The sequence below is a fragment of the Procambarus clarkii genome, chromosome 35 (genome assembly GCF_040958095.1).
Source record: "Procambarus clarkii isolate CNS0578487 chromosome 35, FALCON_Pclarkii_2.0, whole genome shotgun sequence".
NCBI classification, from domain to species: Eukaryota; Metazoa; Arthropoda; class Malacostraca; order Decapoda; family Cambaridae; genus Procambarus; species Procambarus clarkii.
In genome coordinates, this window is record NC_091184.1 from 10,494,729 (window position 1) to 10,522,569 (window position 27,841).

The 27,841-nt window shown below is 44.0% G+C and overlaps 1 protein-coding gene across 1 annotated transcript in view; it reads right to left on the bottom strand.

Annotated features, from left to right (window-relative positions):
- Nucleotides 1–27,841, bottom strand: part of LOC138371355 (tripartite motif-containing protein 59-like) — a 54,620-nt gene that overhangs the window by 19,080 nt on the left and 7,699 nt on the right. The window contains exon 2 of the mRNA XM_069336141.1: nt 5,941–6,010. Coding sequence (XP_069192242.1) covers nt 5,941–5,946 — 6 coding nt within the window. The 5' untranslated portion in view covers nt 5,947–6,010. The remainder of the gene's footprint in view (nt 1–5,940; nt 6,011–27,841) is intronic.

Consider the following 27,841-nt stretch of genomic DNA (forward strand, 5'->3'; position numbering starts at 1 on the left):
CCTTCAACCATTTATTCCTAGAAACAATGGGTAAGCATAATAAAACACTGTATAACTGTTTACACTTTGGCGAATCATAGTTGATGACAGCCACCTCCGACGCTCGGTCTCGGTGACTGCTTGGATGAACAATCCTCGCTTAATCAAACATTTGTATGTTCCACTGAACATTTAGTACCTAATTCAATTTGTTCGGATCTTCTGGGAATTCGCTAGAACGGGGTTCGTTAGTGAGGATGAACTGTACTCTTTTCAGCTTTCTAACCTCAATTTTCATGCTACGTCATTCATTTTGCTATCAAACTGTTCACAATATAAAGGGGCACATTTAAAACCAGTCCCATAATATTCGGACAATAAATGGAATTTTTAAAAATGCATTAATTGATGACGGCATTACCTTCATCAGGGACTCAGCGTGTTTTGGTTTTATGATGTCGATACCCTCATCAGGTCGCAAAACCCCTGATATTATTAGTTGATTTTTGTTAACCCTTGGGCTGCTCTCTTGCGATTTTAGCCTGCAACACGTCTTATAAAAGTGTTCATTTGTGTTTCCTGATCATGGGAAAAATAGAAAATAATTTGTGACATATTTTGACCACAATAGGGCGAGGAAGTCTGGCAAACGTGAGGCGTTGACAGAGTAATCGTCGGAGGCAGTCAGCTCCACCCGAGCTGTCAGGCGGGAGTTGCCACAAAAATATTATTACTTAATTATTTCAATGTCTTTGATTTTTTTCTGTTTTTTTTTTGAGTAATATTATTCAATAGTGTGTTGTGTGATATATTTATATAATAAAATGTGATCCATCGCTATACTCAAAAAGTATTGTGAGCATATTAGTGATTCAATTACAGTGCATCCTCACTCTAACGAACCCTACTCTAAAGCATTCCCGGATAATCCGAACAAATTGCATTTGGCACTAAATGTTCAGTAGAACATACAAAAATTCATTTGTGTTGTTCCACTGATGGTGATGACCTAGGCCGGCATGGCAGGGCTGTGAGAGCTGTGTACTGTACACACTCTCCACATCGTTCACTTCAATATCCGTATCACTAGTATCAGACACCTGTCTTAGGTCTTTTTCCAGATTTGAGTTATCAAAATCACTGGCATGCTCATCTTCAAGGAATAAGCCCTGTACAGTATTTCAACATCAGAGAGTGTTTTCTCAAAAACATGGCCAACTAGAGACTGGGAGCTCAATATGGATACATACAAAATGGTTGCTACCTTGAATATGAGCTTGCCCACAACCGTGGGGAATGCTGGGAATTTTTTTCAAGCTGGCAAACACCTCAGGAATCCATCTTGTACCCAAGTTTTGAACCCTACAATATATCTACGAGTGCCTTAACCACTGTGATGCGCTGAGTTTATTGTGACATTCCCCGTGCACATGAAATCAAGTGTTCCCCCAAAAATGTTTTTTTTAACCCTGAACATGTCTATGTAAAAATAAATACAAAATTCCACTTACTTTGGCTGTGGGGACGTGGACAAGGTGCGCTGTGACGTCATCATGGCTGGTCGCCCGTACCAGAAACTCCCAGAAGCAAGTGTGCAGGCCATTCAAGCATTGTGAGTTGCCACAAATATATTTTTAATTATTTGTTCTATGTATTTTCAATGCGGTTTTATTAGTTTTTTTTATTGTATATGATGCATATTTTTGTTATTTACAATATGTATACAACAGAACGTTCATAATGTTCCATGGAACTGTGATACTGTGTGTCAGTAATGTATCCACAATGTTTATTGTTGCAATATTACTTGCTAAAAATTCACTAAGATTACAATATGTATAGTTTCACACACTATTTACACACTAACACACTGTATTACACACTCAGTACTTCAGAAGTGAGTAATAATCAATGAAGTAGTCCATGGTACAAAGCGCGACTTCGCTCTCGTTGCACCAGGTACATAGATTTTCGCTGTTTCTTTGTTCTATGTGCTTTGCAAATAACGCACTCATGTACACCCTTGGCTTTAGTACTTGTAAGTGGTATGTAGCCAAGCTTGTAATGTGTAAGGTAGTCTTGAAAATACTGCTTTGTAAGGTCCCTGACTGGAAGATTCAGTCATTTATGGCAAGTGTCAGTCAATCTGGAAGAGATTCAGCCATTCTGGAAGAGATTCAGCTAATCTTGAAAATATCTATGGAAAACACCACCATGGAAACCGCTAACACTGTTCATCTATGCTACTTGTATCAGATGCATCATCACTGAACCCAGAAAATGATTCATCTATGTATCACCTATATAAATTGGAGATGGCATAGGTGGGCATGGGTGGCGTTCACAGCTACAACTGGATACGCTCGCTGTGTCGTCCTAATAGGTGCGGTATCACTTGCATCCGACCTTTGTGTTAGGTCCTTATTGCTTCATCAATATCATGACCTAGCTTCATCAATATCATGACCCTTATGTTCTTCAAGCTATAAGGTCTGAATTTCACCGACAGAGAGCAATCTTTCAACACTGCGTCGGACAGGTGTTTGGGAGCCAGAGGCACGTGCACCACCCCATGGTTACTCACTCAATACTAACCCAGCCAGCAGCCCTAGGACATTCTGGGAATTTTTTTCAAAGAAAGCTGCCTCTCACTGGAGGTCCCAAGAGTTCATTTTGTATCCAACCTACCGCGAGCGTGTTTTGACCGAGTACGAAAAAAAAAACTTTTGTCGGTGGGGACAGTTAATGGCGAAAAGCATTTGTCGTTTGGCACAGTGCAGTGGTTAAGGTGTTATGTGCACCGCTTGACTGAGCGAAATTAGGCGCTAATGCATTTCAGAGGGTTAATACACTCAACAAAACTGGTTATTAATACCATGACTAATACAATCAACATCACTGGGTAATGCCAATATGATGAATACACTCACCATTACTGGGTAATGAAAACACCAAGAATAACCCTTGTGTGGCTCCGGGCTATTTAGCATTTGTTACCCACAGGTGCATACCAAAAAAAAAAAATTATTTTTTCTTCCTAACCTGTTAAGTCGTGTTCCCTGACCACGGGAAAAAAAAATTAAATTGAACTTACAGACGACGTAATTGAGCCGACAAGATGGGCGATGACATCACACCCTGCATGATCGCTCATGCACGGTGTGTCCCAGAGGCGTCGCGTGCGGTCTTCAAGCAACCAGAGTTGCCACAAATTTATTTTTGCGTCATTATTTACAGTGTCTAGGCCTATTTTATTAGCAATATTAGTCACTAATTGTGTTGCACATAATGTTACATCACAGTCATTGTCAATAAATGTTACATACATCGAGTATACACATGTGCACACAAATGTTTTCCATTACGCCATTATATTATGTAATCACAATGTTCATTATTATATGTACACACAAGCATGCACTATGTACAGGTTTTTGCACTATTATTGCACATTTAGAAATCTTGGAGAGAGTGGTAGTCGTTGAAGCAGTCGACAGCACACAATGGCACTGCACACGCTTCACACGATGTTTGCACCACTTTACGTTTCTGTTCTCTCCTTTTTGTTGTTTTTACATACTAGGCATTCACGTTGGCCTATTGCACGCTTTCCAGCTGGTGGCAAATGTTTTAGTCTGTGTTGCTGAAAGGCCTCCATGTGAGCAAGCCTGGGTGTTGCAGCATGCTGCAACACTGGGTTCATGATTGGTCTTTGTATGCCAGGGACATCTTGACCAAACTTTGCTAATAACTGTGTTGCAAGTGTAAAAGCAAATGCATAGAAACTAGGTTTATGTCCAGTTTTCCCCAGATACATATTATAGCAGTTCAACATGCTCATGTCAACAAGATGGAAAAACACTTTTTTCGTCCATTTCAATGTTTTCTGCACACACTCGATCATGCCAACCATCATGTTAGCCTTATCAATCAAACGCATGTTGATATTATAGTCAAGAACACAATCTGGCTTATATACTGGTTCTTTCGTTACACAGTTCACCTTGCCACTATTCACCATTGTACCCTCATGAATGGTTGTCAGCATGTTCACTTCTCTCTTGTCTTTCCACCGAACCGAGAGTATTTGATCACATTTCTGTAGCTAGCACTCACCAACTGCAAGTCTACCGTCAAACACTGGCATTTCCCTCCTTCGTGCCTTTACTGTGCCAACCAATCCAGTTCTATTTTCAACCAAAAACGTAGTTAGCAATAGACTAGTATAGTAATTATCTGTGTATAAGATGTGGCCCTTGTTCGTCCATGGTGCCATCAGTGACTTCACCACACTACCCGAGACACCATGTTCGTTGTTACCGGGAATGTCTACATCGCTAGCTGAATACAGAATCATGTATAACACGTATCCAGTTTCACAGTCATACAGTACAAAGAATTTCAATCCAAATCTGTTTCGTTTGGAGGGAATATACTGCTTGAATGAAACATATCCTTTGAAAAGCACAAGGGATTTATCAATCACCAGCTTCTGTGCTGGTACGTAAAAATCTCTGAACTTATCAATCACTTCATTCATATAGTCTCACTCGCCAAAGTCTATCATCCTCTGCCCGGTCCTCATTACATGCAAAATGCAGATACCTGAGGAGTATCTGAAACCTATCTCGGGATATATATTTCCCTAAGAAAGGTGTTGGAATAGTCAGATCTTTGCTCCAGTAATCTGTGATAGCGTGTTTGACACAGTGCTTCATCAACATACATATTGCTAAAAACACATACATTTCACCTACATTGGTGGTTTTCCAATGTTGCAATCGTGAAAATTCTGTTATCTCTCTTCTAATGAGATGAGCCGCATGAAGGTTCGTTTGGTGTACAATATATTCCATGAGCGGCTCATCATAGAATGCTGTAAAATAATCTAATTTACTCATATCCTCTCCATTATCAGGGAAAAGCTCGGTAATCCCATCTTTATTGTCAAAGGCAGGAATTCGAGGAATAAAACCAGCACCATCACTCCACACTAGTACACCTGGTGTCCTGCGAGACGCAACAGGGGCACGACGGCGAGGAAGCGATGTACACCGTGGACCAGGAGCTGAAGCCCATCTACGCACAGTACGGCCACTACGTGCACATAAGGTGGAAGCACGTGAACATCACCATCACTACACTACTCTTGGTGCCTCATGTTGTTCCATGCGGTGGCGCTTGGCTGGGCGAGACGCTGCTGACGCGACAAATTCTTGCCCAGTAACACCACTGGTACTGGCACCAGGCCCAGTAACACTATGTTCTGATTCCACTTCACTAAAACCAGAAAATGAGTCACCTTCCTCTGACTCGTCACCGAAAATATCCTCAGACTCTAAATAAGCACATGAACTGTGTGGTCGAGGGTGAATTGGAGTAGACACTGGGCAAAGTGGTATTAGTGAGCATATAGGCCTCGCCATGGGAGGCGGCTGTATCTCATTTTCACTGTCAGTGCTACTATCATCGGTCAATTGTGTGTAGTCTTTATCAATATTAGTTATCAAAATCACTTTCCTCACCATCAGAAAATAATTCACTGGTTATTTGCTCTTGGGCGAGTGATTGCGTGGTGCGCGCCCGATAAGCGTTCGGCCGTGCGCTCGACATGGTGGCTGCTGGGTAACTGATGCCTCCCACGCGATGGTAGCGCGAGCTGGATTTTTTTTTACAAAATGGTGTCTGTTTACTATAACCCCTAAGCAGCGTATGGGAGTCCCCTCTACTCGCGGGCCTTTCAAATCTTGCGCGGTACTCCAATGCATCATATGATGTGGAGCGCAAGTTACTGCAAGTCACTCAACCCATCATATGATGAGTTGCGCACTTAAAGGGTTAATACACTCAGCATCACTAGTTAATGACAACATAATAAATATACTTACCATCACTAGTTAATAACAATATGATACACACACACACACACTGGTAGTACAGTAAGAATAAAATTGTCCTTACCATCATTAATGGGCAGAAGTTGTGTTTGCTATCGTCCTTGGTAGCCGAGCAGAGATGGAAGCAGTATTACCTATTAGGCAAAATAAAACAAATTTAAGGTTTCTATGGCTAAATTTTTCCCACCAAAACATAGTAAATTTTTTGAAAAATTTAATAATATTTTTTAGGTATTGTACTTTGAGCAAAAGTAAGGAGGGTGGCCAGGAGTAAGGAGGGTAGGCCAGAGAAAGGAGGGTGGGTAGGAGTAAGGAGGGTGGGTAGGAGTAAGGAGGGTGGGCAGGAGTAAGGAGGGTGGGCAGGAGTAAGGAGGGTGGGCAGGAGTAAGGAGGGTGGGCAGGAGTATGGAGGGTGGGCAGGAGTATGGAGGGTGGGCAGGAGTAAGGAGGGTGGGCAGGAGTAAGGAGGGTGGGCAGGAGTAAGGAGGGTGGGCAGGAGTAAGGAGGGTGGGCAGGAGTAAGGAGGGTAGGCAGGAGTAAGGAGGGTAGGCAGGAGTAAGGAGGGTGGGCAGGAGTAAGGAGGGTGGACAGGAGTAAAGAGGGTGGACAGGAGTATGGAGGGTGGACAGGAGTAAGGAGGGTGGGGCAGGAAAGGGGAAGGGGTATGGGCGGGTTCTCGGCTGCCTCCCCTCCCTCTCTAACAGCCTACGTAATACAAACCATGTGCATTAACCTGTAAATGCTGTAAATGGGGGCTGGGCCAAAAATATTTGAATTATGTGAAAATTAATATTAAATGTTAGACAAATCTCCAACTTATTGGCATAAGCGTCATGCAAGTTTCATCCTAATATTTTCAAAAATATATTTTAGACAATTTTTTTTTAAAAAGGAGAACATTTTGTTGATAAGGAGAACAGCTCCTATTAACTGGAACTGAGGGATAATGCAGTAATAAAGGGATGCAAGCACTTGAACAATGTACAATGAAGAAGAATAGTAGCAAGAAGTGTCCACAAAGTGGATATGCAGCTGGTGCCTGTATAGCATTGCTGAGTAATACATCATAATACCAATAATAATGAGTATGTTATCATGCTCTATTTTGTTAAATATCATAAAAATGTATTGCCTAATGTTAATATCTGTTACTGTCACCAATATCCAAAAAATATATATATTTTTTATCTCCTTTGTTTATTATCTCATTTTGATGTAACCTCTACATCCTGGAGAGTGCATACCCATCCCTAACTATGTCAAGATAGAATGAAATTGGTCACCCAATAAATCAGTCACAACTGGCAGAACTTGGGACTTTGAAATTTTTTTGACTGAGTTTTTCACAGATTTCAAATTCTATTTTCTTTGTCTCTTTAGGCAGTTTTGATGATCAGGGCTTTATCACTTTTATAAAGTACAGTAGCACCTCGATTAACGAGCGGCTGTATCTAAGATCATTTTGAGTAACGAGTGAGCCACTCACAGCAAATTTGTCTCTATTGACGAGCTTCACCTCTATTAACGAGCAAAACCACATGGTGCTTCCTAGCGTCTCGCGGGTTCTCACAAATTCTCGGACGCCTCCGACACCAGTGTTGTTGTTGTATCGCGCATGACAAGCATCCCTCTGCATTTATTTGCGCTTTTCTTTCGGTATTTTGTGGTTTTGTGACAACAATTTGTAACGCAAGATGTCGCCAAAGAAGCTGCTTGTTAAAGATAGTCTTGTCAAGAGGAAGAAACACACAATTACTATGGATTTGAAGAAGGAAATTATAGCAAAGCATGAGCGTGGTGTCTGTGTGGCTGATCTCACAAGGGAGTATGGCAGATCCTCATCAACAATTTGCACCATTAGTAAGGGGATGAGGAGGTAAGGGAGGATGCTGCCTCTTCCAGTGAGATCAGTGAAGTGTTGGGAATGTTTGAAAAGGTAACCGCATTCTTGGAAAAGCTGCCCTGATAAAGCAGTGACAACCTTGTGTGTGAACATGTTTAATGATAATTTGCTGACTCGTTTTAGGAACATCCTAAAACAAAGACTAGAGCAATTGTCAATAGATACGTTCTTTGGAAAAGTAGAGAAAAGAAGAGCCAGTGATAGTGAACCACAATCCGGTCCCAGTGGGGAGAAATTCCCGAGAGAGCCCCCCTGATTCAGAGGTGGATTCTCCTTCCACACCATAACCCCTCTCCTCCTTCCCACCTCCCCATCGTCTCATTCAAGCAAGCAACGACTCTTCATAAGGTAAACATGAAAATAGTACAACAAAACATTCATAAATACATGTGCAGTATTATATTTACATTATAAAATGTCATACAAGTATGGATATTTTTGTGAGTGGAACGGATTAAATTTATTTCCTTTATTTTATATGGGGAAATTTGTTTCTAAAGACGAGTTTCAAAATAACGAGCTCGGTGCCAGAAAGGGTTAAACTCGTTAATCGAGGTGCCACTATATACATTTTTATCCCCTAAATCATTATAATTTTCCCTATACAGTATTTAGCCGTTTTTTTTTTTGGGGGGGGGGTATTTTTTCTTGACATCATTCCAACTCATATTGACCTACAACTTTCACATATTCGAGTACGAATGCCAAACAACGTTTATTAAAATATATAAGTAAATTAATGAATTAGAACTACCTTATTCATTGTCGATAACTTTAACTTCAGTTATCTCTAAAACTTTGAGTCAGCTTCAAAAAATTCCGTTTCTGACCAATTCTCACCATTTTTACAAATAATGTGCACAGTTGTCTGTTCTACAATCCTATTAGAATAATATTTTAAATAAAACAAATTGTAACAGTCATTTGATAACTTGTAACATGTACATTAAATTTTGAGTATGCCTATAAAATAAGCACAGGTCATGTCAACGCATTGGGCCTGGATGAGATGGCTGGCACCATGTGCTTCTCCTCTTCCTGGGGTAAAAACGTCGGGTTCACGCGCGATGGATTTTCGTGATAAATTTGAACAATTTTTACTGTTTGAACTCATTTAACCCTTAAAAGGCGCATAGCTATATACCATTTGACACCCACAGGCGCATACCAAAAAAAAAAAAAAATTATTTATTCTTCCTAACCTGTTAATTTGTGTTCACTGATCACGGTAAAAATAATAAAAAAATTGTAAGTGGCATATATTGCCCACTATAGGGTGGGGAAGTGTGGCAAAAATCAGGCGCTGACTGAGCGTGCGTCCCAGGCGGTCTGTTGATCGCCAGCTGTCAGGCCAGAGTTTCCACAAAGAGATAATTACCTAATTATTTCAATGTCTCTGATTGATTTTTTGTAGTTTTTTTGCTGTAATATTATTCAATAGTGTGTAGTGTGATATATTTATATAATAAAATGAGTGAATCATCGCTGTACTCAAAAATATGGTGTGCATATTGTTGACTCAATTAGGTTCATCAAACAGTGAACAAATACTTTGTCGGTTATTACACTATATACACAGGTTATATATAAGTATCTGCATGTTTTGTTCACCATGACAAACCACTAAGTTGGTATGCTGAGTGGCAGTGGCAGGCAGTGACTGGCTGCCACTGGCTGCCACTCCCTCCCTCACCTCACCTCACCTGACTTGCCACCATTCTCCACCCACCATACTGTTTTTGCTTTTATATACAGACGTTATATATAAGTATTTACATGTTTTGTTCACCATAACTGTACATCTAAGTTTGTATGGTGAATAAAGTCACAGAGACATAGCTTCTCACACAGTCAGCTGGTGGCGGCCGCCCTCAAGGCCAGACGCACTAATATTTCTCCTACAACAATACTGTGTGGTGTTATTACGCTATATATACACACATTATATATAAATATCTACCAGTTTTATTCACCATACTTGTACAAGTAAACTGGTATGGTGCCCAAAGACCATCGTGGTCATCAGTAAACAACATGATAAGTCCTGCAGACGACGCTCCACCCTCACCAAAATGGCGGCTCCCAACCTCCTACTCTCGCTGTTATCTCACACTATACACACGTTACATATAAGTATCTACATTTGTGGTCATAGCGAACCACTAAGCTGGTATGGTGAGTGCAGTCAATAAAAGGTGGCCACACACACTCAAAAGACAACGCCACCATCCTCCCTCCCACAGCATTACTCCTCCCTCCATGGCGCACAGCGCCAAATATCACCACAATCTTGCTATTATCAGAACCCTGGTCAGTTTTATCACTGTCTGGGGTCTTCTGTAATATCATCGCTACATAATAGCATGAACAAGTATATTATGGCATTTTTAGGCGATGCTGTGGTCACAAGCTGAACAGCAGTGTTGTGAGTTCATGCTGCGTGCGTCAGGCTTGGTAGCTGACTCAATACTGAGGCCCCTAACACCCGGGAGTTTGGCCCACGATTTTTTTTAAAAATGGCGTCTGTTTACAAGAGCCCTGATGAAGGTCTGGTGAACCCCGTGTATCCGCAGGCCGTTTAAATCTTGCGTAGTACTCCAAAGCATCACATGATGCGATGCGCAATTTACTGCAAGTCGGTCAAAGCATCATATGATGCGATGCGCAATTGAAGGGTTAATCTGTCAAGATGTCTCAGAGCAGCATTCATGGTATTAAAGGTATAAAACAAAAGAGAAAATATTTGTCAATTGATTAGAAAGTTGACTTGATAGAGAAAGTAGAGCATGGATACTCTGTCACTCGACTCGCCCAAGAATTCAACATCGGTAAAGCTACAGTTTGTGATATAAAAAAGCAGAAGGATAATATTAAGAAATTCTTTGCTCAAACTGATACAATAGGCAACAGAAAAAATTGAGGCCTGCTAAGTATACGGATTTGGACTCGTCTGTATTTAAATGGTTTACACAGCATGGTACGAAAGGAATTGCTGTTTCAGTTGATTCTATTAGAAATGCAGCTGAAAGACTTGCTGTAAAGTTAAACATAGACAATTTCAAGGCTAGCATTGAATAAGTATGTCGATTTAAAGAGAGGTATGGCATCATTAACAAGAAAATTTGTGGCGATGCATTAAGTGCAGATGTTGGAAGTGCTAATGCATATAAACATAAACTTTCTCAGCACATGATATCTAATAATCTAAGCTGGTTTTAAGTGTACAATGCAGATGTAACAGGCTTTAACTGGAAATGACTTCAAAGAAACACTTTGGCCTTCAGGCTTGAGAAGAGTATTCCTGGTTGCAAGATAAAGAAGGAAAGAATTTCAGCATTATTGTGCTCTAACGCAGATGGCAGTCACCAAACAAAGTACGCAATTGTTGGGAAATCTGCCAACCTCAGAGCACTGAAAAACTGCATGAACAGATTACCTGTCATCTACTACAACACAAAAAATGCCTGGTTCACACAGATTATTTTTGAAGATTGGTTCCAGAATCACTTGTAAAGAAGTAAAAAAAGCAGCAGATGTAGAATTCAGAGTGTAGAATTCATCCTACTGAGGTAAAGGTAATGCTGTTGACTGATAATGCCCCAGCTCACCCCATTGCTAAATTAACATCGCCTGATGGCAAAATAACATGTATGGCTTTACCACCAAACACTACATCTGTAATACAGCCCATGGATTAAGGGCTTATCAATGCTCTCAAAAGGCTTTATAAAAGAGCTATGAATTCAGATATGGAAGTTCTGCTCTCTGAGGAAGACGAGATGCTTAACCACTGCACTGCGCAACGCGCTTGTAGGCGCTCGACGGGTGGTGCGTAACACACCTCAGGGATCTTATAGGTATAGCGTATGATTCAAAACTCCCGCGGATACATGGGGGTCACATCAGCTTCCTCAGGGCTCTTTTGTAAACAGATGCCATTTAAAAAAAAAATCGTGGGCAACATTCCTGGGTGTAAGAGCCTCAGTATTGAGTGAGCAACCAAGGCTGGCGCACGCAGCATGAGCTCACAGCACTGCTGTTCAGCTTGTGACCACAGCATCGCCGAATAATGTCAAAATATATATGTAACTGGTATTATTTAGCCATGATAGTATTACAGAAGAGCCTGAGTGTGATAATGACTGTGTACAATGTTCAAATGTCAGTGAATCAATGCTCTTCAAGATGTTCACAGCGCTAGCCACAGCACCACAGCATTATTTCGTCCATCTAGGAATCTTCAAACGACTTCATACATTCCTTTACAAAATAAATGTGTGATCGATTATTCATTTACAGGATTTAGTGACCAGGATTGTGGTGATAATTAGCAGTGTGTGTAGTATTGTGGGAGGTGGAATTTTGGTGAGGGAGGGAGGGAATCGAGGTAGCGTCAGTATGTGGCAGCTACTCTTGTTTTGCTCACCATACTAGCTTAGTGGTTCACTATTGTGAACACAAATGTAGATACTTATAATAAATAAATAAATAAATAAATAAATAAACGTTTATTTAGGTAAGGTACATACAAGAGATTTTACAAAGTTTGTTGGATTAATAGATAGAGCTAGTACATACAATGCCTAAAGCCACTATTACGCAAAGCATTTTGGGCAGGAAAAACATTAATGACTAAAGCTTAATACTAATGGGTATAAAGAATAAAATGTGTTGAGAACAAATAAAAATAGAGATAAAAGAGGGGGAACATGGCTGAAAAAGCAGCACAAATACAATTACAAATTATTACAGACAATTACAGACAAACAGCGTTGTTTTAAAAAACCCAGCGTTGAATGTAATGAAACGCCATTTTCTGGGTGAGACCCGGAGGCTCCCCGGAGCTTTACCGGCTGATATGCTAATGTCAGACTTTGGCATCAGTCATGTGTATGGAGTTCTAGGGCCTACCGGGGACCACGAGCCAGAACCTGGCCCCCTCAGAGAGGCAAGGGGTGCAATGGCCTATAGAAACCCCCGTGTGGTTGGAAGCATTCTATGTCTGCCATTGACCGGGTCAAGCATCCAGAAAGGCAAGCATTCCAAAACAAACCCCTATTCTGGTGAAAATTGCTACCTAAAGCCGAACTAGTGTATAGAACTCTTCAACAGAAAACAAGGAAACTAGTATGATGTCATACGTCACCGCGCCGCTGTCTGCGCAGCTCCCCCCTCCCCGGGAGGGGGAAGGGGGAGCCCCAGACCTCCCATGCCGGCTATCCACCCATCAGTTCTGAGGCTGGATGTCAAAACACACGAAAAACGCCGACCGGAGGGAGGGAGGGTTGCCGGGGAGCCTCCGGGTCTCACCCAGAAAATGGCGTTTCATTACATTCAACGCTGCTGTTCTGGGGGGAGCCCCGTCGGCTCCCCGGAGCTAACTACACACAGAGGAAGGTCAAGGGACAGAACCGGGAGGCGGACACCACGCACCCTTCAAAGAGGCGAGACAACCGGCAGCAAACGCCAACCCAAGGCGCCACAGCCCCGAAAATCCCGGGAACAACACGAGAACCATGAGCAGCAAGGCCCCTGCACGAACACCAAAAATCCATGCCCGAAACACCGCAAGGCCACGTCACCCAGACAGCAGCGAGAGCAGCGAAGCCACAAACGCCACAGGCATGAGGGAAGAACACAGGCAGCTTAGCCGCAAGAACACGGCTGACCACCCGGGACACTATCACCCACGAACCAGGAAGAACAGAACCGCATCAACGCAAAACGCGCTCCGGACCCAAACGCCGTGGCACGCAAACAACAGCGAAGGGCCGCCACTGAACACAAAAACGACACACCCCCGGCCCGACCAACGAAGCACCAACAAACCCTGGACCCCTCCAGAATGCAGCAGCCCCACCCCGCGCCAGAAAAGATGGAGACTGCTGCCACCAAACAACCAAAACGCTAAAACCGAAGGAGCAAGAAAACTCAGCGACGCGACCCCCAGAGGCAAAGGCCCAAAGGAAAGAGCCGACGAAAAAACACACCGGAACCGAAGGGGCACTACCAACCGAGGAGAAGACAGAGCACGCTGACCAGAGACCAGGATGGTGCAAGCGGCGCACGAACAGGCCGGAGGTGAAACGACGCACAAGACAGCTGACTAACGGTGTAGAAGCAACACCAAGACCGAAAGCAAGCTGAAGCGGCTCCGCCCGCGCTGCACGAAAAGAGGCGACAGTATGTGGCAAGACGACGGCCCCCAACCCCCACCAGAAAACCAAGCCGAGAGTAAACCAAGCTAACAAGAGTAACCACCTAAGAAGGGACAGGAAAAGGAAGGACCGCCAAAATACCCCATACTGCCGCCAAGAGAAGCACGCAGGTGGGACACCTACCACGAAGCCACCCGACCACCAACCAGAGGTGAGACCGCAAGGCAGAACATAAGCAGCCCCGACAAGGCCCCTCCGAGCCCAGGAAAAAGGCGGAGCCGCGGGAAGATCTCGTGCACGACCACCGAAACCCAGGTGGCACAAGGAGATGGAACGTCTGCCGAACAGAAAAACTCCCCAAAGCATGCAAGCCCGCAAGGAGTTCAGAAACGACGGGTCCGACGCGAGACATCGCAAGACCCCCCAAAAAAACAACCGGCAGGGCAAGCTAGGAAACCAAAGAAGGCGGAAGGGTCGCCGTCAGAACAGTACCCGAACCAAGGGGTACGAACAACTGCAATAGACTGAGACAAAGAAGCACATCACAGGACACAGGCTGACCAACGCCTAAGAACACACGCAGAACATCCCTGCTGCAGAGGAAGCAGGAAGAAAGAGCAGAAGCACAAAAACCCCAGGAGAACCACCAGGGGTGGACAATCAGGCAGGGACAGAAAAAAACCCACGCAATCCCCAGGCACAAAACGGCAGCAAAGTGCCACTCCACAACCGGACACAGGAACAAGGACATGCCACCGTGAAACACGGTACCAATGCACACGTGCAGCAGCAGCAACAGGCACCACTGCAACATGTAAATAGCAACTCCCTTCTGCAAAGGCAGAGAACGGAGCAGGCAGACCCCAGACAGGGCCAACGGACACACAACAAAACCCTGCAGGCCCAGAAACCTGCACCAGGCGACCGACGGCGGAGAAACCCCGCTCGATACCTGCTGGATGAGGTACTCTTTTACACCTGAAGCCCGGCCCAAGGCCAGGCTAGACCGGCCAGAGGGTGGCCCACCAGGCAGCTGCTAGGAGCAGTCCACCGGCCCACATACCCCCACAACCAGGACGGGCCGGAACTGCCATACGAAAACAGGCTAGTGCGCCCTGGAAGTCCACGGACGAACCAGCAAGAAGGCTTATGCTTGCAAGTAGGTCGTGTAACAAGCACAGACCTCTGATGGTAATACAGTGTTCCCCAAATGTGCCAATAGCACCACTACACTCCACTGGTACTATCCCGCAAGTTCTACCAGATAGGCGGGACCCAAGAGCCAGAGCTCAAAACCTGCACGCACAGCCAGGAGCCTTACCAGGTGAGTACAGAACCAACCCTACAACCCCCACACCTCACAACATTAAAAAAGGAGGGTCCCCTGAATGACTCCAGCATGGGTTGGACATGCACATGAGGGGGACAGGAAGGGTTGAAAAAGGGACAGTCACTGGTGTGCGAACGGTCTCAGTCGTACAAAAATATACCTAAATAAAGACAGGTATATAAACAACTCTGCATCCAGCGCCCGGCCAAAAGACGCCAGACCGCAGAAACTCACCTGGCGAACGGTGGCACGAACTTGACACGACTCAACCGTGCCCAGAAGAACCAGGGAGCACCGCCAGGTGAAGACGCCAGAGCCGGACCCCGCCGGACCCGCAGGAGAGCAGGGAGAGGCGAAGGAGGCGGTCCACACCCATGACACAGGGAAAACCGCGGTGTCCTCCCCACAACTGGGAACCAGGACACCCCCGGCGCGAAGGGGCACATACCGCAGCCAGGGAGAAGAACGAGAGGCAAAGCACTGTAGCAAAAAGGGCGCAAAACACCAGCACTGAAACACCGCCCAGACCAAAACAAACTCCACGGCGCATGCGCATAACACGCTGGCCGAACTGCACACCCTCTCTGCGGGAAAACGCCAGCCAGGACTACTGCACGAGAAAAGTAGCCAAAAGATGAAGCAGGAACAATAAAACCGGCCAAAGAAGCAAAGAGCGCAAAAAGGAACCCAACCGGGCGACAAGCAGCCCAACCGGGCGACAAGCAGCCCAACCGGGCGACAAGCAGCCCAACCGGGCGACACGCAGCCCAACCGGGCGACACGCAGCCCAACAGGGCGACAAGTAGCCCAACAGGGCGACAAGTAGCCCAACAGGGCGACAAGTAGCCCAACAGGGCGACAAGTAGCCCAACAGGGCGACAAGTAGCCCAACAGGGCGACAAGTAGCCCAACAGGGCGACAAGTAGCCCAACAGGGCGACAAGTAGCCCAACAGGGCGACAAGGAAGAGGAGCCGACAGACGTTCCAATAATGCGTGAAGTAGCGAAAAACCTTCCCGTACCCTCGAGAACACAGAAGCCAACACTAGTCCCGAAGGCACACGCAGGCGCACCCGAGATCAGAAGTCACGCAGAACCCCATCGAATGGGGAAACATGACAAAAACACCGTCCCAAAAAGGGGTGGGAGGAAACATCCACCCACAGGACGGAACCAACCGACTCAAAGGCCAAGGAACCGAGCCCGGGGAGGGGCCGACGCCCAACAGCATGCACGGCGAGTGGGGAGGAAAGACCCCACTCCGCGTAACCACAAGCCCCGCCTAGAGGGGGATAAAAAATCCCACGGGGTCCAACGGGGCCAAGGCCCCCCAAGTCAGCCCCTCCCCAGCCCCGGGAACCGACACGACAGGCCCCGGGGCCGAGCCGTTCCCCCAAAGCCCCGGCCGTACCAGAAAACCGGGGCAGCCGTGAAAACACTAAGGAAGGGAGCCCACTGGCAGATTCATACAACACGGCTGGAGGAACAGGCTCAAATGCCCCCGTCACTACCCCGGAAGGGGAATTCCCCGAGACTGCCCGAGTCTCAACACCACCAAAAACCCCGCCCCGAACCTACAGATGGTAAGGAACCGGACGCAGGCAGGAAGGGTGATCCAGGGGAAAGACAAGGGGGCGTGGATGGAACCGAAGCAACCAACACCCCCAAGTCCCAAAACGAACTACAACGGGGCAGCCCCGGGGCTCCCGGGGAGGAAACCACGAGAACGTTGCCACCACCAAGGCTTAAGTGCAATGCCCCTGCTGCCCGCACCCGCTTCGTTAGCACAACCGGGTAACCAAGCCACAACGAGCAACCAAACTCGCAGGACTCCGGGTCGAAGGTGTCACCGACCCCACAGGCAGCAGACGGAGGCAAAACAGAGTCACCCAGAGACAAAGGGCGAGAGCAACCCTCAAACTCGCTGGAAGCGAGGGGGGGACTCTGGGGTCACATCCATCGGACCCGCACGCCCCCAGGGGCTTCCCAGGGTCCCGAGCGTTTACTATAAGAGACTCGCGCTCAGGTAATCCCAGGCAGGGTACTGCTAACCGGCACCCAAAGCTACCAAACAACTTTCTAAGAGCTGAACCCCCGGGACGTGTAAACTCACGGGGACCTAGCAGGGGGTACCACCAGAAAATACTCAGAACACAAGGGACACAAGGGGCAAGAACGAAGGCTGACCCCCTTCCCCACCAGGTAGATAAACAAAAAGAAAAAGAAAACCCCGCAAGAGGACAGCGTACCCAAGCGGAACAGAGCCGGCCGCTATGATTGGTAAAGACAAGCTGCACAGCACCCTGCGCCCCTACCAGTGCAAACTGCCCCCTACCCTAAGGCGAACAAGGGAGACAGAACACTCGAGCACACAAAGAGTGGCCGAAAACCAAGCAGTAAACGGCCAAGCAGGGGCAGGACCCAAGGAACTTGTGGAAGGTGGCCCCAAGGGCAGTACTTACAGGGCACCTAGGGAAGGGAACCCTAGGCACATGCAGCCCGAGTACTGGAGAATCACTCCCGGCTCACGCACCACCTAGAAAACAGACACCACACTCTAGGTACAGTGCTGAAACAACCACTGGAGCCGGAGCACATAACCGTTGCCTATAGCATCAGCCGAAGAACTGATGGGTGGATAGTCGGCGTGGGAGGTCTGGGGCTCCCCCTTCCCCCTCCCGGGGAGGGGGGAACTGCGCAGACAGCGGCGCGGTGACGTATGACGTCATACTAGTTTCCATGTTTTCTGTTGAAGAGTTCTATCCACTAGTTCGGCTTTAGGTAGCAATTTTCACCAGAATAGGGGTTTGTTTTGGAATGCTTACCTTTCTGGATGCTTGACCCGGTCGATGGCAGACATAGAATGCTTCCAACCACACGGGGGTTTCTATAGGCCATTGCTCCCCTTGCCTCTCTGAGGGGGCCAGGTTCTGGCCGTGGTCCCCGGTAGGCCCTAGAACTCCATACACATGACTGATGCCAAAGTCTGACATTAGCATATCAGCCGGTAAAGCTCCGGGGAGCCGGCGGGGCTCCCCCCAGAAAAAGCCAAGAATTTATTTCCTGCACACAGGGGGGGTTGCCATATTTTGAGCCCGAGCAGCACAGTGACTAATAAGGATACAAAGGTTAGTAGAACAATAGAAAACTTCAAGAAATATTCAATTAAGGACGCAATTTACAACTAGGCCAAAGAATGGAGCAAGTTGAAGGTCACCACATTAAAGAATGCATGGAATAAAATTCTGAGTCCGGTACCTAGTTAGAATGAAGACAAAGATTACTATGATTTTGAGGGCTTTGATAATGTGATTTTTGAGACATTCAGAGATGCAGGTGAGGAAGATGTGCAACTTTCTGATGTGAATGCATGGTTAGATAATGATGCTGATGATCCAGGTTATGGTGAATTAGCTGATGATGTGATTATCTAGTCAGTTACTGGTAATAATGTTGAGGATGTTGAAGAGGAAGATGATAGTGTGTTACCTATTCCATATGCTGCATCATTGCAAAAGGTTAATGATCTGCTTGATTTGGTTGCTGTAACTGATAATGAAGAGCTGACAGATTATTACCGGCACCTAAAGGACATGAAAGATATTATAATATCTTTGTGGTTGGCACAACAAAGAGACAAACTATGATTCAAAAGTTTTTGGTATGATTTCACATAAGGCCTACAGGAACAGCACCCAGCACTAGCAAGGACACACCTGAGGATGCCCAGGCAACTGGACCAGCACCCAGCACTAGCAAGGACTCACCTTCCGAGGATGTCCAGGCAACTAGACCAGCACCCAGCACTAGCAAGGACTCACCTTCCAAGGATGCCCAGGCAACTGGACCAGCACCCAGCACTAGCAAGGACTCACCTTCCGAGGATGTCCAGGCAACTAGACCAGCACCCAGCACTAGCAAGGACTCACCTTCCAAGGATGCCCAGGCAACTGGACCAGCACCCAGCACTAGCAAGGACTCACCTTCCGAGGATGTCCAGGCAACTAGACCAGCACCCAGCACTAGCAAGGACTCACCTTCCAAGGATGCCCAGGCAACTGGACCAGCACCCAGCACTAGCAAGGACTCACCTTCCGAGGATGCCCAGGCAACTGGACCAGCACCCAGCACTAGCAAGGACTCACCTTCCGAGGATGCCCAGGCAACTGGACCAGCACCCAGCACTAGCAAGGACTCACCTTCCGAGGATGCCCAGGCAACTGGACCAGCACCCAGCACTAGCAAGGACTCACCTTCTGAGGATGCCCAGGCAACTGGACCAGCACCCAGCACTAGCAAGGACTCACCTTCTGAGGATGCCCAGGCAACTGGACCAGCACCCAGCACTAGCAAGGACTCACCTTCTGAGGATGCCCAGGCAACTGGACCAGCACCCAGCACTAGCAAGGACTCACCTTCTGAGGATGCCCAGGCAACTGGACCAGCACCCAGCACTAGCCATAACTTACCTGAGAGTACCAATTGAGCTGTACAGCACAGTTCTAATGACACTAAATGTACAAAGTGTAGTTTAAGTGATATATGTGTACTGCAGTAGTGTGATTCTAGTGGTCTGTACTTTATGTACAGACTGTAGTGTATAATGTACATTTGTTAGAAAAGTTACTGTTCTTTAAACAATTTATATTGATATCATATGTGTGGCACTCTCAGGATATTGAGACTAACAAAGTTTGCACTACACAACTCAAAGTTACCCTAGTGTTCTAGTGCAGACAAGAATATTCAAGATGGCCGCCTGCAAGAGGAAAAACAGAGTTTGATTTTGGGGGATTCAATGAAGAAAGCATTGATATAAGCAGTCTACACAACAAGTTGGCAAAATTAGATACCATAGTGAACTCTCATGTAGAAATAATCAGTAAATTGAAAGAAAGTAATGACTAGTTGTGTAGCAAAGTTTTATGTCTTGAGGGTTTAGTGAAAGACTTGTGCAAGGACAAGACTCAATTGGAAACAAATTGCAAAGCCATGGAAGAGGAAAATAAACTCTTAAAAAATAGCTTTGGAAGAAGCAAATTTAAACATAAATGACTACAATAGGTTAAGTAAGGAAATTCAACAGGAGAAACAGCTTTTGTCAGCACAGATGGAGGAAGTTACACAGGGAATAGAACAGTGCAAGAAGGATATGCAACTAACCTATGCACAAGTGGCCAAGGAGAAGGAAAAAATTGAAGAAGCAGTAAAGGAAGCCAAACACTGCAGCAACCAAGATAAAACAAACATTAGGCTGGAGATGAGGAAGGAATTGGCATCTAACCCAAAGTTGGTATAAAACACAGTTGATCGGAGCAAGTCCCTGATAATTTTTGGTTGCAAAGAAAAGATAATATCTAGGTCAGAAAGAGCTGTAGAAGAAGCAAAAGTAGTAGATAAAATTGTTGGCCTCGTGGAAGGTCATACTACCATAGAGAATGTCTGCGACTACAGGAGAATAGGCAGGTACGTAAAAGGAAAAGATCGATCTTTGAGGATCACCCTAAACGGTGCCAAATAGATGGAAGAAGTACTAAGAAATGCTAGAAAATTACAAAGTGATGAGGATGGGAAAGTGTGATCGTTAAGACGAGATCTTTCAAGAGAAGACAGAGAGAAGCTGAAACTAAACCTCATAGAGGTAAAAAACTAAATGAGAGCAGAAATGAAGAAGAAATCAATTCTTTTTTCTACAAATTGATAAGGGAAGGCAGGCCTGTAAAATGGTACAAAAAGGCAACCCAACAAAATTGCTAGAGAGAGGGGTAGTGATGAATAAGGAGAGGGGGAACATGTTCCTGAAAATAGTATACACCAATGTAGATGGAGTAAGATCAAAGATACTGGAGTTAAGTGATGTAATACAGCTTCAGACACCAGACATTGTTGCACTCACGGAGACATAACTTGAAGATGTTATTTTAAATGAGGTCATATTCCCAAGAGGCTACTCAATTTGGAGACGGGACAGAAAAATTAGGAAAGGCGGTGGCGTTGCTGTGCTGGTGAAAGTACACCTAATGGTGAACGAAATAATGATTGCCAATCCACGAGAAGTTGACGTAATAGCATTAGAGATCTCCTATGAGGATGATAAACTAATGATCATAAATGCACATAGTCCACCACCATGCAACACATGGACAAAGGGGGAGCTAGATAGTGAACGAGAGGGTCTTATAACAATAATGAGAGAGTTTATAGTAAGAGCGGATAAATATAGATCACGACTTTTGATAGTCAGCAACTTCAACTTAAAATCCATATACTGGGAAGCATACAAAGCTAGAACAGAGGATTTTTGGACCAGTAGATTTGTAGACCTCATCCTGGAAACATTCTTGTATCAACATGTTAAACAAGCTACGAGGATGAGGGAAGGGGACGTTGTTGGATATTTCCAACACCGAATACAACACTGTTGTATTCTCATTACTTATTACTAACAATACTAATGAAGCGCGTCACTATCCAGGATAGGTCAAACCGGAGCCTGGGACGCGAAGCACGGCAATCTTAATACTTATACAGTGCCCACAGCTAAGTATAGTCCTTTATGTGATGCATCAGGTAAAAGTTTAATGGTAGCTGGGTGATTGTCCGTTATGACGCACGATAACATCTAATAACAGGTGATTAAATTCTGTCACCTGTAACTCTCAATTTCTTGAATATAGATTTAGTAGTTAAATTAGTTACTACTGTACATATTTGTCTTGCAGCACGAGAGAGGAACTCTCCATGCCGTCTTCTCCCATATTAATCCGTCCCTTTCGTCAGCCGACCGAGTCCAGAGAATAAGAGGAACTTCCATGGCTTGTCTAAAGGAATCATCATTAAGCTAAGACTATATTTTCTTTCATGATTCTATTGCAATTTCTTATGTGCAGAATCCCTCAAGATTAATATATGGTTTACTGTAACTCTCATTGCTATACTCATAATCTATGTTTCCATCTATGGTAATGATAGCAGTTTCAATATAATTTTTATAGGATTAGATTATTATTAATTGAATTAGTGAACGAACCACACTAATTCCTGGACGTACTTACCTCCATTAATAACCCCCCAATGTAGGTGCTTGAGGGTTTGATTCATTTAATAATACAGCCCATTAATTATTTCTATGATCATAAATTCTAGTATTTTTATCCATAGTTACTGGTTTCATCTAGGAATTATTTAATGATCAGAAATTCTCAGTTTCCCTCTTTACTATAAAAGCGGGTGGTCCTTCGTAATTTAATTTACTACATTAATATTTAAATAATCAGATTCAAGCCCCAAATATCCCACATTATGGTCCTTATCGAACCGGATAGGCATTAAATCTATAATTAAAATATTAACCATTAATAACTAATCATTGTATGACAGAAGCTAGACTAACTATTTAATTAATTGTGTCAACTAACAGTGTAACACATCAGTTAGTCTAGATCACACTAACATAGCTACCTTATACATAGCTTTAGTGGGTCATAACCAATTACCCACAACATTTAGACCTACTCTTCATACTGAAGTAGAATCTTTAGGTCACCAAGAGCAACAGCTCATAACCTTATATTAATCACTAACACCAATTAAGTGTTAACCATTTAGGCTATACCAATGTTTCAATATATGGCTGTCAGCAGACTGTCCATTATAGCCTGAATCCATGTTATAATTACTGATTCACTCAAGTCAGTGGATCATTAACATTTAGGGATCCAGTATACTAATATAAATTACTGATCTCATACTAACTAGTTAATCATTACTAACCCTGATAATATTTTATTCCATAATTAGGAGTACATTCAGGAGTTAGATAATATTTACGGCAGTAGAATACTTGCCAAACACAATTAATTCCTTTGTGTTCATTTAATTTCTTATACACATAATTACACAAGTGTATATTATATAAAATACCAAAAAACCCAAAAACACAGCACAATTATTTGCACATTACTGCACCATAATATAATCTTTGCCAACCTTAGGTAGGTAGCAATTTAGGCTGTGATTGTGTTGAATCTGGCACAAGCACAGACTAAATATAGTTGTAGTTTCTCAAGTAGAAATTCTCACGACTAGGCTTGAGCTAGTTAGTGACACATATATTATTCATTTGTGCTGACCCTATCAAGGGTGGGATTAACCATTTATTGTGTAATTATTTTATTGCATATTTCTATGTATGTTTTTGAGTGTTACTGTAAGTCAACTACCCATCCGAGGCTGATTTAGAAGAGCTAAGCTGAGGAACACCTGTAGTGAGACCAAGGTACCACTCAAATCTTAGTTGCTTATTATTAGGTAGGTAGCTAACCTCTAAATGAGGTAAATTACAACCAGCCTCAAGAAATATCAGGCTGTCAATACTTATACCTGCTCTACATCAAGGAGCAGACACCATAGCTATACCACTAGCTACATAAGCCCTATCAGGCTGTCAATAATTATACCTGCTCTGCATCAAGGAGCAGACTATAGCTATACCACTAGCTACATAAGCCCTATCAGGCTCAATTTACCACAAGAATGAATCCTTTAGAAAGGAATGCAAGATTCTTGACAGCTCTTCAACGTCCCTTAGGAAAACTGCTTATGAAATGTCATTTCTGTGTCGAAACTGACCCAGGTGACGTCTATAGACTAGCAAGTTACATAAGGTACGCCATCCAAAAATATGATCATGTAAAGACTGTGATCGAGTCCCACAGGAATTTACTCCAAGTCGGTCATACTGTCTCAGACCACTTACGTCTGACAGAATCTGATCTCGATAACTATGAACATTCTGTTCAAACCAGGTTAGACCGATATAAGGAGGTGCTTGTGAGACAAGATATTCCCGAGTGGGTGGATCAGATCATTAATAGACCTGTATCCAAGTTAACACTCAGTTCAGATGAAATACCTGAACTACCTCAAGACGAGGAGAATCCTCTAATCAATGCTGATCACTATACAGGATCAACAACTGAAGTTCAACCTTCATTTTCTAACCTCTCATCTAATACCGCTTCATGTGATGATTTGTTTACAGAGTCTGATCAAATTTCAGACCACTCTTCTCAATGTTCCTTGGATTCTATAAGTTCAATACATAAGGCTACTGAATTAACTAGCCTATCACCAGAATCCAGAGAAACAAGTGAAGCTGCAGATGAAACAAGTGAAGCTGCAATAATCAGTGAATCTGAACCAGAAAATGATAAAGCTAATGCTGCAGCAGCAGTCGAAGCTGTAATCAAAGCTGAGGCTAAACAAGAAGCCTTAAGCAACACAAGTAATGGTCACAATTGCTCACAACAGCCTTCTAAAGTAAGTGCTAACAATGAGAAGACTATTATAAACCTTGTGCACCAATTATTAAATTTATCTTCACCAGAGCAATCAGTTGACTCTTTACAAGCCTTTAGTTTCCAGCTTGAGTCACTGATAAATTCTTTCAGTAAAGAGGTGGATCACCCAACTACTGAGTGGATGACTAAAATTATCATCCAGAGAAAATTGTCTGGTGACACACTTAATAAACTATATGTATGCCAGAATGGTAATACCCTGTCAATGCAGGATATATTTACAGGTTTGCGTAATATGAGCAATCATACAGCAGACCAAGCAATTAATGCTAAATCTGAATGCACCAAAACTGTACCTACATCAGTTTCCTTGCCTGAAACTCCTAAAGTGACACTGTCACTAGGTAACAAAGGTGCTAATAACCCATGTAACCAGAATCAGTCAAATACTGATTCATCAGTGAGACCTAAGAGTCCCACAGGTGCTCCTAAGAGACCTAATAGTCCAAAGAGCACTCCCAAGAACCTGTTAATGGTTCCCCAGAGTACACCAAGTACTCCCAAGAGAATAAATAACAAGCAAATGCAAACAGCAAAACCATCACAACCTGCAAATACTGTTTTACCTAAAACGGTAACCCCTAAACGAACTATAGGATGGGGGGGAATGTGCTTGTTTTGCAATCAAAAACATTCTCTGTACAAATGTACTAATTATCCTAATAGAGACACAAGAGTCAGACGACTCAAAACAGTTACATAAATGTACTAGGTGTCTCAAACCACATAATGTTAACAGCTGTGACACCCCACTGAACACCTGCAATAGGTGTAGAAGGGGCAAGCATCATGCTGCACTGTGCAAATTAGTTAGGACTAATTATGTCAATCCTAGAATAGGACGTAGAGAATCTACACCAGTACAGTGCTGCAAGGTGCGAGATGTGTACAGCGTAACTACACAAGCATCTCAAGTGGATGCTGCCCTGCCTACTGCCCAACTTCAAGTGAAGAACAGAGGAACCAAGATCACCATACGTGGACTATTTGATCAAGGTTCCCAGAGAACTTTCATTACTCAAAGGGCAGCAGAGGCACTTAATTTACAACCAATAGGACAGGTAAAATTAAACTTGTCAGGGTCCATGATAAATCGAGGAACCCATGAATTCACAGTAGTTCAACCGCTTGTACGACTAGGTAGTCATGCCAAGGCTGTCCAAGCCATTGTTGTAGATCAAATACCTTTAGACTTAAATATTAAGGGTCTGGGGTACACAGCCCACTTCCTGCAGGAACGTGAAATTAATTTGGCTGACAACAAGTTAACGTCTGACCGCCTTAACAATGTAGATGTACTAGTAGGAGCCGACTACTATTACCAGTTCATAACTGGACATGTTAAACGATTGGGAATGAATATGCTCCAATCTGCAGGTGGCTACTTACTTACTGGTAAAGTTCTGAATGTGAACAAGCCTAAACCTGCCAATAATAATAAATTAGTCAGCAGTAAATCAATTCTCCAGCAGCAAGCTAAAAGGAAAAACACAGCTGAGTAATAAACTCAGATTGAATGTAGTGCAATTGATACTCGCCGAGATGTTTCATAGCTCTCAGTGAAAACCAATGGTCCGTACTCAAACAAGTACAAGTCACAATGACCAAACCATTGAATTCACTGCAGACCTAGAATTATTCTCGACAAGTAGTAATTGACCACACTCAGTCTTCCTAGTTAAATTGTAATGTTGGGCTAGAGAATCTAGTACCCCCTAGGTAATTAATAATGTTAGGCTAGAGAATCTAGCACTTAATGCCACTGGCATTTCCTGAATTTAGTAATTCTATGAAGTCATCAAGCAACTTCAGTAATTACAAATTCACTAGGACCACTGGTCCACTATACTTGCGCTTAAAGGTTTGCCAAGAAAACCTTCTTAATACCATGTTTTCTGCACTAAGAGTTAGTGATAAATACTTGCATTCATTGTTTGAGTTGTTTTTTCTTTCGTTTCTGCTTATTTAGTGTAGGAACGCAGCACGAACAAACTTGCAAACTTACTAATATGTAAGTGAATTTACAGAGAACTAATATGTTTAATGCATTATCGTTAAACATTAGCATTGTTAATTAACATGCTTCCTGAGCTTAATATAGCTCACCTTAGAATTAACGTAATAATATGAGTGCTTGTTCCCCATGCGTACGAGCTTAATATTGCTCGCCATGATAATTGAATAATGCAAAACTCCACCTCGTTAATTCGAGTTCACTGAACTCACCCTGTTAGCACTGCTAACGAGCTCACTGTAGCTCACCCTGTCAACACTGTTGACGAGTTCACTGCAACTCACCCTGTTAGCACTGCTAACGAGCTCACTGTAGCTCACCCTGTCAACACTGTTGACGAGTTCACTGCAACTCACCCTGTTAGCACTGCTAACGAGCTCACTGTAGCTCACCCTGTCAACACTGTTGACGAGTTCACTGTAACTCACCCTGTTAGCACTGCTAACGAGCTCACCCTGTCAACACTGTTGACGAGTTCACTGCAACTCACCCTGTTAGCACTGCTAACGAGCTCACTGTAGCTCACCCTGTCAACACTGTTGATGAGTTCACTGCAACTCACCCTGTTAGCACTGCTAACGAGCTCACTGTAGCTCACCCTGTCAACACTGTTGACGAGTTCACTGTAACTCACCCTGTTAGCACTGCTAACGAGCTCACTGTAGCTCACCCTGTCAACACTGTTGACGAGTTCACTGCAACTCACCCTGTTAGCACTGCTAACGAGCTCACTGTAGCTCACCCTGTCAACACTGTTGACGAGTTCAATGTAACTCACCCTGTTAGCACTGCTAACGAGCCCACTGTAGCTCACCCTGTTAACACTGTTAACGAGCTCACTGTAGCTCACCCAGTCAACACTGTTGACGAGTTCAATGTAACTCACCCTGTTAGCACTGCTAACGAGCTCACTGTAGCTCACCATATTCACGAGTTCAATATAGCTCGACCTGTTAATGAGCTCAATACTGCTCACAATCTTAATTCGAGTACTTTGCTCACAATTAGCTTAGTCCCTTACTTAGGTAGGTTAGAAATTCAAACCATTTATTTAGGGACTTTAGTAGTGTCAACTGAGTACTAGCCTAATCTGTACTCACCATTAATTACAGTTGACTATACTTATAGAGACTGATTTAATAAACTCAAATTCATGTAAAGGTGATTTCGTATTAACCAGTTTACAGTGTCAAGCCTAT